The sequence below is a fragment of the Globicephala melas genome, chromosome 18 (genome assembly GCF_963455315.2).
Source record: "Globicephala melas chromosome 18, mGloMel1.2, whole genome shotgun sequence".
In the NCBI taxonomy this organism is placed as follows: Eukaryota; Metazoa; Chordata; class Mammalia; order Artiodactyla; family Delphinidae; genus Globicephala; species Globicephala melas.
Genome location: NC_083331.1, coordinates 69652906 through 69669731, shown reverse-complemented (window position 1 = coordinate 69669731; position 16826 = coordinate 69652906). Strand labels below are relative to the sequence as shown.

At 37.5% G+C, this 16826-nt stretch overlaps 1 protein-coding gene across 2 annotated transcripts in view; it reads right to left on the bottom strand.

The window, feature by feature from the left end:
- ITGBL1 (integrin subunit beta like 1) overlaps positions 1 to 16826 on the bottom strand; it is a 223881-nt gene that overhangs the window by 19288 nt on the left and 187767 nt on the right. For both annotated transcript variants that reach the window (XM_030856803.2, XM_060287767.1), the window contains exon 7: positions 4350 to 4466. In XM_030856803.2, coding sequence (XP_030712663.2) covers positions 4350 to 4466 — 117 coding nt within the window. The remainder of the gene's footprint in view (positions 1 to 4349; positions 4467 to 16826) is intronic.

Genomic DNA, 16826 nt, shown 5'->3' with positions numbered 1-16826 from the left:
TTATCAGCGGGTTTACTATGTCATATACTTTAACACTGAAATTATCTACGTTCAAACTTGTTAATTAATGGCATGTTTCTTGTAATTTCTGTCCAGAGAGCAGCTGAGACATAAATGAAATTCAAGGCTATAATAGCCAAGGCTCAAATAATTCCTTCCATAAAGCAGTGCTCAGAAAATAGAGAAATTAAAAATCACAGTACCTTGAGTACTGGAGGCCAAGTGCAAAACTCACGTGGGAGGTGATGTTTCCAGTGAGAACATGAATTACAGTTGATCTTCACTATTCGAAGATTTCATATTTGATAACTTGCCTACTCGCTAAAATTTATTTGTATCCCTGAAATCAACACTCAAGAAGCTTTCCAGGTCATTTGAGAACACGGGCCGAATGGTGAAAAAATTGAGTTGCCTGAGGTTCACATTCCCAGCAAAGATCAAAGAAGGTCACACTCTGCCTTCTTTGTTCAGCTCTTACACTGTAAACAAGTGTCCTTTTCCCAATATACTTGGTGCTGTACATTTTGCACTTTTGTGCTTTTTGTTGGTGACTTCAATGTTTTTAGATGGCTCCCAAGTACAGTGCTGAAGTGCTATCCAGTGTCCCTAAGTGCAAAAAAGGCTGCGATGTGCCTTACGGAGAAAATCCGTGAGCCAAATAATCTTCATTCAGGCGTGAGTTATAGGGCTGTTGGCCGAGTTCAATGTTAATAAATCAACTACATGTGACACAATATGTCTTTACATAGACACATACATAAAACAAGGTTATGTATTGATTGGTTGATAAAAATGCTGCAAACAGAGGCAGGAACCTAGCTAGGCCCGTATTTCCCTCAGGAGCAGTGAGTCAGTATTTGCCAAATCCCTGTTCAAGACAACTTTATAGACCGCAGCCACCATGAATACCAAGACTAGACTTATCTTGTTGAGGAACACTAGCAGAGCATCAGTGTGGACTGTACACTATGGGCAGCTTTTCTAGCTACATGTCACTTCAGATACACATGAGCTGACCACTGAGGGGGACATCTCTCTCCCTCTCCTTCCTGGAACTATCCCCCACCAAGCAATAGGACTGACCATCAGAGTAAAGAGTCACAAAAAAACCTACACACTGAAATGTGTACAGATGTGTGCATAGGCCCTAGTGCAGAACCTGTGGCAGAATTTAAGGCTCCAGGCTGTCAACTGGGCTGCAGAGCTCAGATGAAGCGGGAGAAGGTAAGTGAAGCCAATCGACAACCTTTTAAATTATTGGTATTGGACTTCCCTGGTGGCGCAGTGGTAAGAATCTACCTGCCAATGCAGGGGACATGGGTTCAAGCCCTGGTCAGGGAAGATTCCACATGCCGCAGAGCAGCTAAACCCGTGTGCCGCAACTACTGAGCCCACGCTCTAGAGCCCGCGAGCCACAACTACTGAGCCCGTGTGCCACAACTACTGAAGCCCACGTGCCTAGAGCCGAGGCTCTGCAACAAAGAGAAGCCACCGCAATGAGAAGCCCATGCACCGCATCGAAGAGTAGCCCCCGCTCGCCGCAACTAGGAAAAGCCCGCATGCAGAAACGAAGACCGAATGCAGCCAAAAAAAAAAAGAAAGAAATTACTGGTATTATCTTAACCCTAAATCTCTCAAGGACATTATCTGAATGTCAAAGTGAAATTTAAGAATAACAACACAAAATATTTTCAAGAAAAATTTCCAAGGTGTGTTTCCTTTACCTACTTGAAAAATGTTCCAAGATCTTTCGGTCGGTAAAATGTCTTTAATACAATCTAAAATACGAAATTAAAATGCATAGGTGATTTCCTAGAGCTGGTTGCTAAAATTTAAGAAGAAACACCAAGAAAATCCATCCAATTATAGAGATCAAAGATGCTTTGCTTATCTGATTACTATTGTACTAATATTTGTTGGCTGCTAGCTGACACAGGAGAAGCAGCAAAGTTTTTCCCAACTTTGAAAACACGTTTGTGCTCTGATAATTATGTTCCAATATCATCTATATTTGGGAAGATCAACCATCTAAGAATTAATCTCTAAATGTGTAAGCAAGGATCTCCCAAATCGTAGCCAAGGCTCCACCAGGAGGATAAGATATATTAGCCTGTCTCCGGCTACTGCCTAGGCTACTGTGCCACATCCTGTATCCAATCAAAGAGAGGATGGATTGTCGGTAGGAAAATCTAGCCAGTGGTAAAGAATAAGAATCTGCACTATCCAGAGAGGATAGACCACCCGGCGTGAGAGCTGCGGTCCTTCCGCATGTGTATTCTGCAGGGATCCCCCGGCAACGTCATCCTTTCTGTTATGATGACTTTCACTTGGCACCCCCTGGGTTCTCTGCCCCGAGGTTTTCTCCAGCCGCAGAAGCCTGCTCTGATCCCGTACCTGTGAGGCATGCTGGATGTGGCCTGGCAGTTAACGTCTCCTAGAAGCATTCCTCAACCAATGACTGATGATGTAAGAATTGCGTGTTTTACTCGGGCTCCTAGAGTTCCATCCTCTGTGCTGGGATGAAGCTCCAGTTGACCACAGCAGTAACTGGGTTGACAGCACAGTCTTAATCGGCTGCCCCCTCCTCCATGCCACACTTTCCCACTCTCCTACCAGAAACTCCTTCCCCTTTCCAAGGACTTGCATCCAAATCCTTATCTCAGATTCTTACTTCTCATAGAGTTTCTCTACAAAAAAAAAAATTCTAGTCTCTGGGGCAATTATATTTCTGATTGTATATCAAGTAATTGGTGTTCTTGTTTGTACATTGGTCTTTTACTAGTTTGGCTAATGGGAGTCATGGCCCTCTGGGACACAGAGGACTCTGGGTAGATGGACAAATCCAGAGTGTAGACACGCAGAGTCAAGAATCAGTCTAAAAAATTATCCCTTTGTGAGATGCTTTCTCACTTACCTAGTAAACATTTGATCTCTTCTAACAAGCAGATATATAGATTTGCTTTCATCTTTGGTTTCCTCCCCAAAGATAGAGAGAAAGAGAGATTCACTGGGGGAAGGGGGGACTGGTCATTTAATGGGTATGTAGATATGACAGGTTTGTAAAATGTCAAGTACTTAACAACAACAATAAAAAGGACTATAATCTGTTTAGATATGTCTGATAACTAACACGAGTGAAAAGAGACTCTAAACTAAAAATAATACTGATATAAAGTCAAAACAGCGGGATATCACTCTGGGGGAAATTGTGGTTTAGAGAGAGATCTGTGAACTGAACTCCACAGCTCCAACCCTGAGTCTGGCACTTTTCAGTGATGGGACATTAACACCTCAAACCTCATTCACTTTTCCATTTGTGAAATGAGAAAAGCAGGAACTATCTCTGAGGATGTCTGTCATGGGAACTGCGAGAGAGAAACCACCCAGCCCAACAGTTATTAAAAAGGGCCTTTTCCCTTGGCTCACAGAGAAAGGAAAGAAGAAAATATTTTTGATCAAATTCCAAGTGTTTTATAGTTGGTTAGAGAGAGAGTAGCTAGATAGATATACATAGAGGTCAGAGAGATGATAGAGATAGGTGGTGTGCCAGCCTTCCATCACTTGTACGTACATGTGCGGGCTTTTCCCCCAATAATAGTGCCCAACTGCATTATGATAATTATCTTAAAGAGATACAGTTATATTATTTTAGTGTGATTCCATGTCCAGTTCACCTCAATTGTCCTGGAAACCTGGAAGGAACCGCAATCGGCATGCACCCTCTCTACAATACGGAGCTTTGCAAGACTGAACTAGAACCATGGTAACCCCCTTTCCCTCCCCTGGATGAAGCTCAGGTGGACACTGGCAACATTCTACCCCTGGGACTCTCCTTTCTGCTGTGTTAACCTTCGTGACAACCCTCATCTGCCTCATTCTTCCTTTGCACTGTTTATTACTTCAGTAAGTTCGTTTTGGGGTCTCAGAGCCATCATGGAAACTGAGTGTATCTCTCTTGTGATTGTGTAATTAACTTGGAATATAGTCTTACTGCTTTATTTTCCAAGTCTCAGGTGATACTTACTTCCCCGATCCGTTTTTATCAGTAATCAAAACTGTAAACTGGTTGAAGCAAACCCTTTCACTGTCTTCAGAGGACTTGGTTTAGTCTCCACCACCTTTTATCAATAGCATGCTTTATCCTGTCACATACATACACGTGGATTAAATCAAGAGTCTAAGGTCCTTACCAACCTAACGGTATACTGCTTTTAGGTCTAATTGTGTATTGCTTTTTGTTTATCTTCTTTGTAACAGAATTTTTTTAAAAAAAGAAGGAGAAGTAGGATAAGAAAGGCCAGGTGAAGCAGGCTGCACGTAGGGAGCAGAGGGCTCTGAGAATTGCTCACCTCCACAGACCACGCCGTCCAAGTCTTCGCAGCGGCGATCGTCACACTCACACGTCTTGCCATATACCCTGCCGCCTCCCGGTGGGTAGCAAGTGCATTCGCCACACTCACACTTACCTGCAAAACACAAAGGCAGAGTGCACTCAGTAGGAGGCTCACAGAATCAGGAAGGCTTTGAAATTAAGCAAGCATCCTATTAGACTTCCTAGACCAGTTCTAGTCTGTGGCTGATAATAGCTCAGCAAATACCTTTTCCTACCTCCCTAAGGTTAAGCTGAAGGTCAAGCACAAATGCCAAGGAGGTCAGTGGGAGCTGAAGTGACAACTCCTGGCTCATGTCGTTCCCATCTTCTACTTTCCACTTTCTGTTTCATTCATTTTTTTGTTTGTTTCATTCACTTTTGAAGAATAATCCAACTATTAAACTCTCTGGGTATTTCATGTTCCACTTATGAGACCATTTAACGTAACTGAGTCAATTTTATATATTTTGACATAATTTGCCATAATGTGGTCATTTAAAAAACTATTTTTAGTGTGGGTCTGTCTGCCACATCAGAAAGAAAATGTTCATAGGTACATTTCAACCTGATATTTTAGTGATGATTTGGCATCAATTTTTGAGTTCACAGAAGTCATTTCAACATGGAACACATGTCCGAGTGCATGTCCTAAATATCTATTATCCTTGACTTAAAGTTGAAAAGTATAAACATGTTTTGGAATGAGTTTGGTTCATAGTTTGGGGATTCTTAACTATTTATCTTTATGTTTATAAACAGTTAAGTCTTTATCTTTATGTCTTTTGTTATTTGTTATTATTTCTGGAGCTGTAACTATGCCTCAAACACTATAATTCCTTCAATTCTGTCATTTTGTTTTCATAATACCACACATTGACTAGCATTATCACTATCATTTTACTAAACAGGAAATGGAGACATACTGAGGCCAAGTTACTTTCCCTGGTGAACCAGTTCTTAAGGGACAGATTCAAAATTTATACCCATTCTCATTACACTTAAAGTTTGTGCATCTAAACATTAAGCCATATTGTATCTTAATATACTCATAATGCAGCACCAGAAAGTACATTTCTTTTTTCTGAGGAATTGGTACTGGTTTGCCAGAAATTCAGCTGAGTGACTACTCCGAGACATCTGTTACTCTCTGTCATTATCCCAACCATCATAATTACACACCCACTGAAATGATCATAAGATACTTCAGGGCTGACCCTGCAATGTTGTTAGTCATTCTGTTGCTGCATTTGTATCTCGTTAAAGAAATTCTGAGCTGGGATATGATGGAAGAAAGAAAAATTAGTATTTAGAATCATATAATTTCAGAGTTGTAATTAAACATAATCTAACGCAGTGACTCATAATCTTTTGTGGCAGAAATGGCGAGGTTATGGTCCCTTTGAGAATCCAGTGAAAGATATGGCGATAGATAATGTTGTTCTGGCCACCCTTCAACCCATCTCTCCTCCAACCTGGAGGCAGTGCCGAGTTCAGCCGGAGTCAGAGCCCCTCCTCTTTCCCCAATGATACCCCCTCTTCCTATGGACCGGCAGACGGAACAGAGACACGCCAGACGCTCTTGGCCGGGGCTTGGATTCATGAGGGTGAAAGCAAGGCACAGGGCTGTGGCAGAATGCCAAGTGCAACAGCATAGCAGTGAGCATCCAGGGGTAGGAGAGCTCGGCACACAGAGGCTGAAGTTTAAACGTGACGGCTGCAGGGGCTGGTTCTCAGCAGTGCCTTGCTTCGCTGGGGTGCTGCATGAGCTGATTGTCCAAGCTTGTGTTCTGAGCCTAAACTCTTCTAATAAAATGATTTTTCATCCCAGTTAATGACCTCGGTTTCTGTTGTACGCAATCAAGAACTCTGACTGGTGGGGCTTCCCTGGTGGCGCAGTGGTTGAGAGTCCGCCTGCCGATGCAGGGGACCCGGGTGCATGCCCTGGTCCGGGAGGATCCCGCGTGCCGCGGAGCAGCTGGGCCCGTGAGCCATGGCCGCTGGGCCTGCGTGTCCGGAGCCTGTGCTCCGCAACGGGAGAGGCCACAACAGTGAGAGGCCCGCGTACCGCAAAAAAAAAAAAAGAAAGAACTCTGACTGGTAGACCCCAGATCTCTCCCTGGAAAAATATACCAGCACGTGTTTATTTGCTATAAAATGTCAGGAGGATCCATGACTTTCTGCAGTTTATTTAATAGATGAGGAAACTCAAGTATGCTGAGGCTAAATGACGTGCTTAAGGCCAGCAAAGTAGACGTCAGCAGTATTGGTCCTAGAACCCAGATTTTCTGAGCCCTGGTTAATCCCCAGCTGTGCATAAACACACTGGTTCTCTCATAGGGAGATGTGTGAAGGACAACAACGATCCAGATTGTGGAGAGAGGCAAAATATAGGACGGTCAGCAGTGTGGCCCTGTATGGTTAACTAGTCCATGGTGGACAGATGTGGGAAACTTCACCCACATCATTCCTGACAGGTAATCCACTCCCAGTTACCAAGAAACAACACTTTTTAAGTTTGAGGGCATATGTATTTATGCTGACCATTTTATTAGCATTTTGAGGCATACAGGAAGTTCCCTGAATATGTATTATTGGCTTCTTTGAAAAGGATGAACTAACTACTGGCATATGTGTTTAAATATCTCCATTTCACTGTTTTCATTCTGGATAGGGTCTTCTATTTCTCCCAATCTCCCAATTTATCCGCCCCCCGCCTTTTACACAGTTGGATAGTAAAGTGTTAATATATGGTCCTAGGTACCTTTTTTTCCTGATAGATTGTAATTCAAGCGTCTGTTTAAAATATCAGACAATAATTAACCATTTTGCAATTCATTTTTTAGGCCGTGTGTCTGTTGGTGTTTTAAAAATATGTTAAGGCAAATACTAGCTGAATTAACTTTATGTATGTAGCTCTAATTTAGTTTTTAGGATACAGAAGATTCTGATGGGATGGCAAAGCATTAAGCATTAAGAAAGGCTAATCTGTCACACACAGAAAGGTAAAGAAGAGTAAATTCTTCATGCGGTCCACATTTTAAAGGGCATTATTTTGCTGTCTCAGTTCACAACTTCACTCCATTCACTACCAGGACATAGACCTGCCAGGTGAATTTCCACTCATCCTTTAAGATCCAAAGTAAATTCCACCAAATCCATGACACTTGCACCCTCCTAATCACTCATCTTCACAAAAACATCAGAATTAACTGCACTTCTCATGTGTCCTCATAATGTTTAAACCAATATTTATTGAACAGATGCACTAAATAATAATCACATGTAAATAGTTTGGTAACACTGACACAAAGCGTGAGCTTTAATGGAAGAACTTGAATTTAGAATAAGACGTTTCTCCCTGGAATGCAAAGGCGTTTCCAATCACCTGAATACCTTCATTTGTGTTTTCCACAGTTACATCAATGAAATATGTTCCACAGCAAATTCATCACCTTTATTCACAAACTTACTCCTTTTCCTGCATTCTTTTATCCCGGAGAAGGTCGCTATTCATTTAATCTGTCACTGAGTCTTGAAAAAACTTGATGACATACTTGATGCCTTCCTTCTTTTCATTAACCATTCTTCTCCTTTCAATTTCAAATTTCATAAAATCTACTTTCCTAAAACATAGCTATGATGATGGAACTCCCCTTCCCGTGATGGTCCCACATGACTTTTAAGGCAGAGATCAAATTTCTCAACAGGGCTTTCTACACAAGATCCAACTCACCTTCCTAAGCTTATACCCAACAATCACAGTGCACTCATGTTCAGAGACTTTGTTTTTGTGCTCCATTTCTTCTCTCTGCCATGCACTCTATAACTTTCTCTATAAAATTCAACCTAGTGTTCAATAGCCAGCTTAAATCTGAAATCCTCTATAAACCCTTCCTTGCCATCCCTGTTTGGTCACCTGGAGGATCTGTTCCTTCTCTCTGATCCCACAGTACTTGGTTCACACCGTTAGTAGATCAGTGAATGCACACTTTATTCTAAATAAATACATGCCAGAACCCTACCATAAATAGTGATCTATTTATGGTCCAGGCTGATTTGTAACCTGTTAGCAGCCAGCAAAGTTCTCTGTTGAGGTAGTAGCAAACACAAGCCTCAGAATGGGAGAAAATATTTGCAAACGAAACAACTGACAAAGGATTAATCTCCAAAATATACAAGCAGCTCATGCAGCTCAATATCAAAACAACAAACAACCCAATCCAAAAATGGGCAGAAGACCTAAATAGACATTTCTCCAAAGAAGACATACAGATGGCCAACAAATACATGAAAAGATGCTCAACATTAGTAACCATTAGAGAAATGCAAATCAAAACCACAATGAGGTATCACCTCACACCGGTCAGAATGGCCATCATCAAAAAGTCTACAAATAATAAATGCTGGAGGGGGTGTGGAGAAAAGGGAACCCTCCTGCACTGTTGGTGGGAATGTAAACTGATACAGCCACTATGGAGAACAGTATGGAGGTTCCTTAAAATACTAAAAATAGAACTACCATATGACCCAGCAATCCCACTACCGGGCATATACCCAGAGAAAACCATAATTCAAAAAGATACATTTACCACAATGTTCATTGTGGCACTATTTACAATAGCCAGGACATGGAAGCATCCTAAATGTCCATCATCGGATGAATGGATAAAGAAGATGTGGCACATATATACAATGGAATATTACTCAGCCATAAAAAGGAACGAAACTGAGTTATTTGTAGTGAGGTGGATGGACCTAGAATCTGTCATACAGAGTGAAGTAAGTCAGAAAGAGAAAAACAAATACCTTATGCTAACGCGCATATATGGAATTTTGAAAAGCGGTACTGATGAACATAGTGGCAGGGCAGGAATAAAGACAAAGATGTACAGAACAGACTTGAGGGCACATGGGGCGAAGGGGAAGCTGGCATGAAGTGAGAGAGCAGTAGTGACATATGTACACTACCAAATGTAAAACGGATGGCTAGTGGGAAGCTGCTGCATAGCACAGGGAGATCAGCTCGATGCTTTGTGAGGACCTAGAGGCGTGGGATAGGAAGGGTGGAAGGGAGGTTCAAGAGGGAGGGGATATGGGGATACATGTATACATATAGCTGATTCACTTTGTTGTGCAGCAGAAACTAACAAAACTTTGTAAACATTTATACTCCAATAAAGATGTGAAAATAAAACACTTAAAAAAATAAAAACAAATTCAGAAAGAAAAAATATAAGAAATTGAGTCTCCTCTCCTTTATTTACTAAATGGTAGTATTTCAATGATTAGTTTAATGTTATGGAGATGTAACTGTGGATTCTCAAATGATTATCCAATTAGTATTCTGATAAGTAAGAATGAAGGATAATGGAAGTTTGCAGGTCTAGCACTAGCAAGTACTCTGTTATATATAACAAATTGAGAGGAAAATCTAAAGAAAGATATATTCAAAAATGCAAATAAACCAAGTAATTTTTAAAAAGACAATCCAGGAACAGGATGAAAAGGATGGAAATAACTGTCTGAAAAGAAATTAATTCAGTCAACATCATCAATATCATCCAACCAAAACTTAACTGAAATTTACACTGAGTCTGCCCACTCCAGGTAAATTTTAATAAACTTAACCTTTAAGGACATACAAAAAGTTAGTCCAAAGACATACTTTTATAATGGATTGCAATCCCTATGAATTGTATTTAAAGGCTATTACACACTAGCAAAGAAGGGTAATGAAGTAAAGCAGATACGTAGAAGTTCTGATTAAAACAGATTTTACTTAAGCATTTCAAATTTGACACTTCTACAAAATACAGGAAAACTTTAAGTCAGAACATGGACAAAAAGCACAGTTTACAGCTCATCTAGTTTATCCTGAAGAAACAAAATTAAGAAAGACATTTAAAAACTTTTAATAGTAGAGGGAATACAGGTAAAGTACATGAGCACACACACCCTATAGGGTTACAGAAGGTTCCTGGAAAGGTGAATTCGGAATGAGTCTTAAAGTGTTTGTTAAATGTTAATCAGGCAAAGAAGAAAGAAAATAAATTTTAACGTAAGATTCAGTCAAAAGAATGGGCTCTGATTTTAAATAAATCTGGATTTTAATCCTGGCACATCCAATCTTAAATGTGATTCTTTGGAAGACTAAGTTAAACCTCATTTATTACGGCTACAGGATGGGGATAATAATGACACTGATCACGTAAGATTCTGGTTAGGCTAAATATTATTATACATATCAAGTACATAGGACAGGACCTGACACATAGTAAGGGGTCCATAAATAACAGATATTATTATTTCTATTTTTATAATTAAAAAAACATAATGGGAGGCTTGAATTTCAGTAACTCACATAAAATCCATTCCTTTACTTTCTGATTCTATTTCTCTACAAAAATAAACCAACTGTATTTCCTGATCCAGAATGAGATTATTTAAGAACACCATATCATCAAATGCACCTGCTAGCCTGGGAACAGAAGGTACACTCTCTACAACCTTATTTTCTTCCACTTTTTAAAAGGGCAAAACCACACTTGCAGTACATGCTCAATATTTGGAGAGTAATTAGAGGCTCACATAAAACAGAAAAGAGATTAGCACTTTACTAACACAGTCCTCCTTTGCCTAAAATAATAGGTTTACCATAGCAACCTGATTGTACTAGGAAAAGCTCCTGCCAAATGCATCCAAAGTTCCCTTGAAATTTCTATGAGAAAGAATTAAAACACTTCAGAACTATAATATTCTGTACCATTTCATCTAAGTACAAATATTTTGTGTGTGAGAATAAAGTAATCAGACATTTGAAAGTGAAGAGGCAACTTTCACCTTCCATTTCAAAATGAGCAGTGAGACTTCTTATAATTCAAGCCACACTTTGACACTACATTTGCTAGCCAAGGAAGAGATGCTCGTAACTTTTTAAAAACATGGATAAATGTCAATCCTTCTGTTTGTGTCTTCTTAGTATACAAGGATTAAAGTAATCAATCACAGACCTTTGTGAGGAAATAAGACATTTAAGCAAATGTTGTACTGATATAGTTTTCTGTTGTTTGCCCTTAGAGTGTCTAAAATTGAAACTGGGATATGGGAGTAGCAGGCTTCACTTTTCTCTAAAGGTTTTCCAAGGTATTGAGCAGAACTTCACAGAGGAAGTCTATTAGACCTCTAAGTAAGAGTATCTCGTTATTTCAACCTTAAGATTAGTTTCTATAACAATAACTAAAATTACTCAATTCATTTATTTCTAACAAAAATTTTATAAATTAGGTAGCAATATCATACGTGTTTACCAATATAACTCAGGAACTATGCGATAGACCCAAGGTTAAAAAATCAGAGAAAGAATGAGGTTGGAAATGTGGAGCTTAAGTAATTAATCAATGTGGCCCATCCTGAATGAGTCAATATAAATTAGAATAAGAATCTCATTCTTTGAGGCTGATAAACCCATTCACGGGACAGTGGGCAGTACCTTGCTTCAGAAACAAGGTTTTGGGATTCTGCAAACAAAAATCCTATCACATCCAGGCCTATGCCTGGTATTGAATTACTGATTCCATAGGGCATAAACAAACACATGCAATTGTAATTCACCATGAAAGACTCTATGGGACAAATGCCAAAGATAGAAACAGACAACAAATGCTATTCACCAGTGAAAGAGTTGATACAGAGAAACGTTTCTATAGAAAGTTTCTTGAAGATAAACTATATTTGGGAAAAAAAGGGATAAGGTAGAATCAGGCCTTAATCACTTTTAAATTCTTGCTGGTTTTGTTACTTTAAAACATTCAAAAGTGTGAGTGAACATATCACTTCCTTAAGGCACATTTCAGGAGAGCTAATTAAATTGATTTGAAACAAGCGTGGACTTTCTTCCCACATCAGGGATAATCAGAGAATTTACTTTACAAATTGAACAATGAAATCCATCTAACAATAAATAATACATTTCCATCAACAACAAGCTAATCTTTTAAAATGAAGAAAAAATACACCATAAAGCAATATTTTCTCCTGATAACTTATTTTTTAATTAGTCTTTATTTCTGAATCTACCAATATTAGTTTTCCCAAATCATAAAACATTAGAAAGAACATTGAGTATATATGTAAATGTATACATATATCAGAATGTATGAGTATACGTACATTTAAATTTGAAGCTATTGTAACTCCATGTGAGCAACTTATCCTCAAATGGCTCATGTAAAAAAAGTTCTTTGTACTATTCTTAAGTCTTCTAAGATCAAAAGTATCTCAAAATAAAAATATTTAAAATTTTAAAAACATGCAAGTAAAATTCTAAACATAACTTATCTATGCAGCTAAATGTTTTTTAAAAAATAAAGTCTTATCAATAATTATGTATACACTTAGCCACATGTTTTACATTCACTTTTGGAAAATATCCTTTAACGTCATATTCAGGATTTAAGCCAATTTTTTTCAATAAAGCAATGTCAAATATATGCAGAGTCTGGGAATCATGTAGTCAAAAATGTCAGAAATTCAATAAACTTAAAATTTAACGCTATAGTGAACTTGCTTTAACTCTGTCATTTTATAGCACAGTTAACATATTCAGGATTAATAGGTAAGAGTTACAGGGAAACAGAGTTTAATATACTGTAATAAATAACATAATACACATCAGAGTAGTCCATTATGGAATGTGCTGCCATGGTAGGGAGTAAGCTTCCATCACTGAAGGAACTGAAGCCAAGAAGGCCGTCTTTGATAAGAGTTAAGAGTTTGTGCTCTGGATTCAGAAAGACCTAAGATAGAATTTAATATCAACCACTTATATGCTCTATAATCTTAGAAAATAACTAAACCTTTCTATTTTAAAATTTTCAAAATTGGGAATACCTACTTAATAAGTAACTTTAAAGACACCAAAACAGAAATATTTTTTTTTAAGTATTACTGTTTGGATTTCCTAAGTACCACTGTGATATTTGTTTGTGGCATAGTGTTTAAACTTTAAGAAAAAAATAAATAAATGTATAACTTGAAGAGTAAAAGGCTTCCACAAATAGAACCACATATTATAATTTTATATAGGTGGAAGTAATACACCATTTTTTCACAGCTAATCTGTTTCTCCCTCAATATGAATGTCTACTTCCTTTTTTGCTCTGCCAACAATGTATTTCAGATAACTTATGGTTTCTGTACTAAGTAATGCTACTTCTTTAAAAGGTATTTTATTCTGACATTATTTTTCAACAAACTCCTATGGCACCTGAAAGTCCTATCTCCGTTTTGTCTCTAGCCTCAGAAATAATTTTTGACTAGCAAAACGGCAATATATAAGTCAAAGCCTCCTAAGGCAGCCTGGATTTAAGTGGCCAAGATCCTAGAGAAAAAGGAACCATAGGGTAGTGAGTTCTACCCAATACACAAATAATCCCCTTCATGCATTTGTCAAGACTGAAACTTTTTAGGGCAAGAGGATAAAGCATTAAGCAGAAAGCAACATCTAGAAGATGAATAAACTAAACAGAGCTTTTGGTTTTTTCATCTGGCTGGAAAGACAGTACTTGGAACTCAGGGACCTTTGAGAAGGAGGGCATTGATAAACATAACATAAACATCCCAGGTTTTCACTTTAGAAATCATTTTAATGCCTGATTGGATTGAGGTTATCTGCCTTTGTACATATGTCTGCCAGACAAAAAGTAAATTATCTCTTCATGGAAGATAACATCATTCACAAATTTCTACCAATTTTATTAAACAATATTTATACCCAATTAAAAAATAGTTATATCAATAGATAAGACAGAATGACTAAAAAGGAAAGAGAAAAATAGACAATACAAAAAGGTCTAAAAATGATACAGGTGACCAAACTAGAATTGTCAGTAATGGACTTTAAAATAACTATGATTAATATATTCAAAAAACTATTTTACTAAATGGAGAAATTATTCAGAGAATCATCTATAAAAAATGAAGTAGAAATTCTGAATTTAAAAATACAGTTACTGAAATTAAAAATTGAATAGAGAGAGTCAGTGGCAAATCAGACACAGGAGAAAAGAGGCTTAGTAAACTGGAAGATAGGTCAGTGGAAAATATCCAGACTGAAGCATAGAAAACAAAAAGAATGAATAAAAAAAGCTTAAGAAATACACTGGACATGAAATAATATCCAAAGCATCTAATTGGGTACCCAGAAAAAAAGACAGGATGAAGCAGAAGTAATATTTTAAGAGGTCATAGATAAGACACTTCCAATAGTGCTGTAATGGACTGAATTGTGTCCCCCCACCCCCACCAATTCACATGTTGAAATCCTAATCTCCAGTACCTCAGTATGTGACTATATTTGGGGATAAGATCTTTAGAGAGGTAATTAAGGTGAAGTAAGGTCATTAGAATGGGCCCCAATCCTAGTGATTTTATGAGAAGAGAAGATTAGGACACAGACACACACAGAGGGGAGACCATGTGAAGACACAAAGAGAAGATGGCTATCTACAAGCCAAGGAGAGAGACCCTCAGAATAAATCCAGGTTATTCACATTTTGATCTTGGACTCCAGCCTCCAGGCCCAGAGGAAATAAATCTCTATTGTTTAAGCCACCCAGTGCATGGTAGTTTGTTATGGCAGCCCTAGCAAACTAATACACATGCCCAAAGAATTTAAGTTATGGATTCAAGAAGCTTCATAAAGCCTAAGGAGAATAAATAAAGAGAAAACCACACAGCATCGCTGACACACAGCATAGTCAGTTGCTGAAAGACAAAGAGAAAATCTTAAAAATAGTTAGAGATAAAAAGATGTATTACTTTCAAAGGAAAAAAACAAGAAGATTGACAACTGAATTACCAAAATAAATGCTTAAATCACATGGCAATGGAATGACATCTTTAAAATCCTGAAAGGAAGTGCCAAATTAGAATTCTATGCCTAACAAAAATATCCTACCAATTTGATTACAAAATGAGAACGTTTCCAGGCAAACAAAAACTAAAATAAGTTGTCACTAGAAGAGGCTTATCAGAATAAATACTAAAGAAAACATTTCTTCACACAAAAAGAAAATGATCCATCCAGAACATAAACATTAAAATAAAGAAAATAGTGAAAATGAAAGTAAATATAGGGAAATCTAAATGAAAAAAAACTCTACAAAATTAATGTTTTGTAAAAGTCAGTCTAGAACTTAAATTGCACGATGCTAGAATAACCTTGACAACAAAATCACACAAGGACATTACAGGAAAAGGATGTTACAGATTAATATCTCTCACGAGCTTTAAATCCAACATTTTCAAAAAATCATTTCCAAATGTGTTTAGTCCAGGATTAGAGGGTTGGTTTAATCATTTAAAAATCCATCAAAATATCTCACCACATTCACAGAAAAAAAAACATATTATAATCTAAATAGATGCACACTGTATATTTGATAATATTCAACACTCCTTCATGAGGAAAGAATAAAGGAATAGAAGCTAACTTCCTAATTTTTATGAAGGTAATCTAAAATAAATCTACAGCAAACATCACATTTGGAAGTAAAATATTGAAAACACTTCCCTCAAGACTGGGAGCAAGACAAGAATGTCCACTATCTCCATTTCTAAACAACATTGTACAGACTTCTTATCAAGTGCTCTAAAGCAAAAGAAAGAAAGAAAGAAGATGCATAAAGAAAGAAGAAATAACACTGTCATTATTCACGTATGCATGATTATGTTGGTAGAAAATCCAAAAAACCTACATATGAAGTATTAAAATTAAGAAGTAAATTCAGCAAGGTCATGAGACACAACTGGTTAATATAAAAAAATTAGTTCTATTTTGTATAGCAAAAACAAAAAGGACCAGAATTTTTAAAAGATATAATTTTGATAACATAATGGTATGTAAATGCAGAGGGACAAAAATAGCCAAAGCATTATTGTCAGAGAAAAGTGGGTAGAGAAATTACAATACCAGATTTTAACACATACTATAAAGTTATAGCATTTAAGAGTGTATTGCTGGTAAAATATTAGACAAATAGACAAATGGAACAGAATAAAAACACTGGAAAGAGACCCATGCAATATAAGGTCACTTTATTTATGACAGAGCTGACATCACAGTACAGTGGGGAAAGGCTGATTTTTCAATAAGTGGTTCTATCTAGCCTGGACTAGTCACTTTTGCTTTTCAGAAATTGCTATCTGTTCTCTTCTCACATATTGTTACACTAAGCTATTGAACTAAATGATCTCTAAAGCGTCACAGATGTATTCACAGAATTTGATTCATAAATCATCAATTGTAGCTACCAGTCTTGTTTTCTAGTTAAATGTTCCAAATATGTCTGGTCAAGTTGTATAATTTGTTAGACTCTAACGGCAGCTACCAAGGTATTACTTGCAGTATTTTTCTCAAAGACTGTTACTATGCAATGCAAATATAAAAATCATA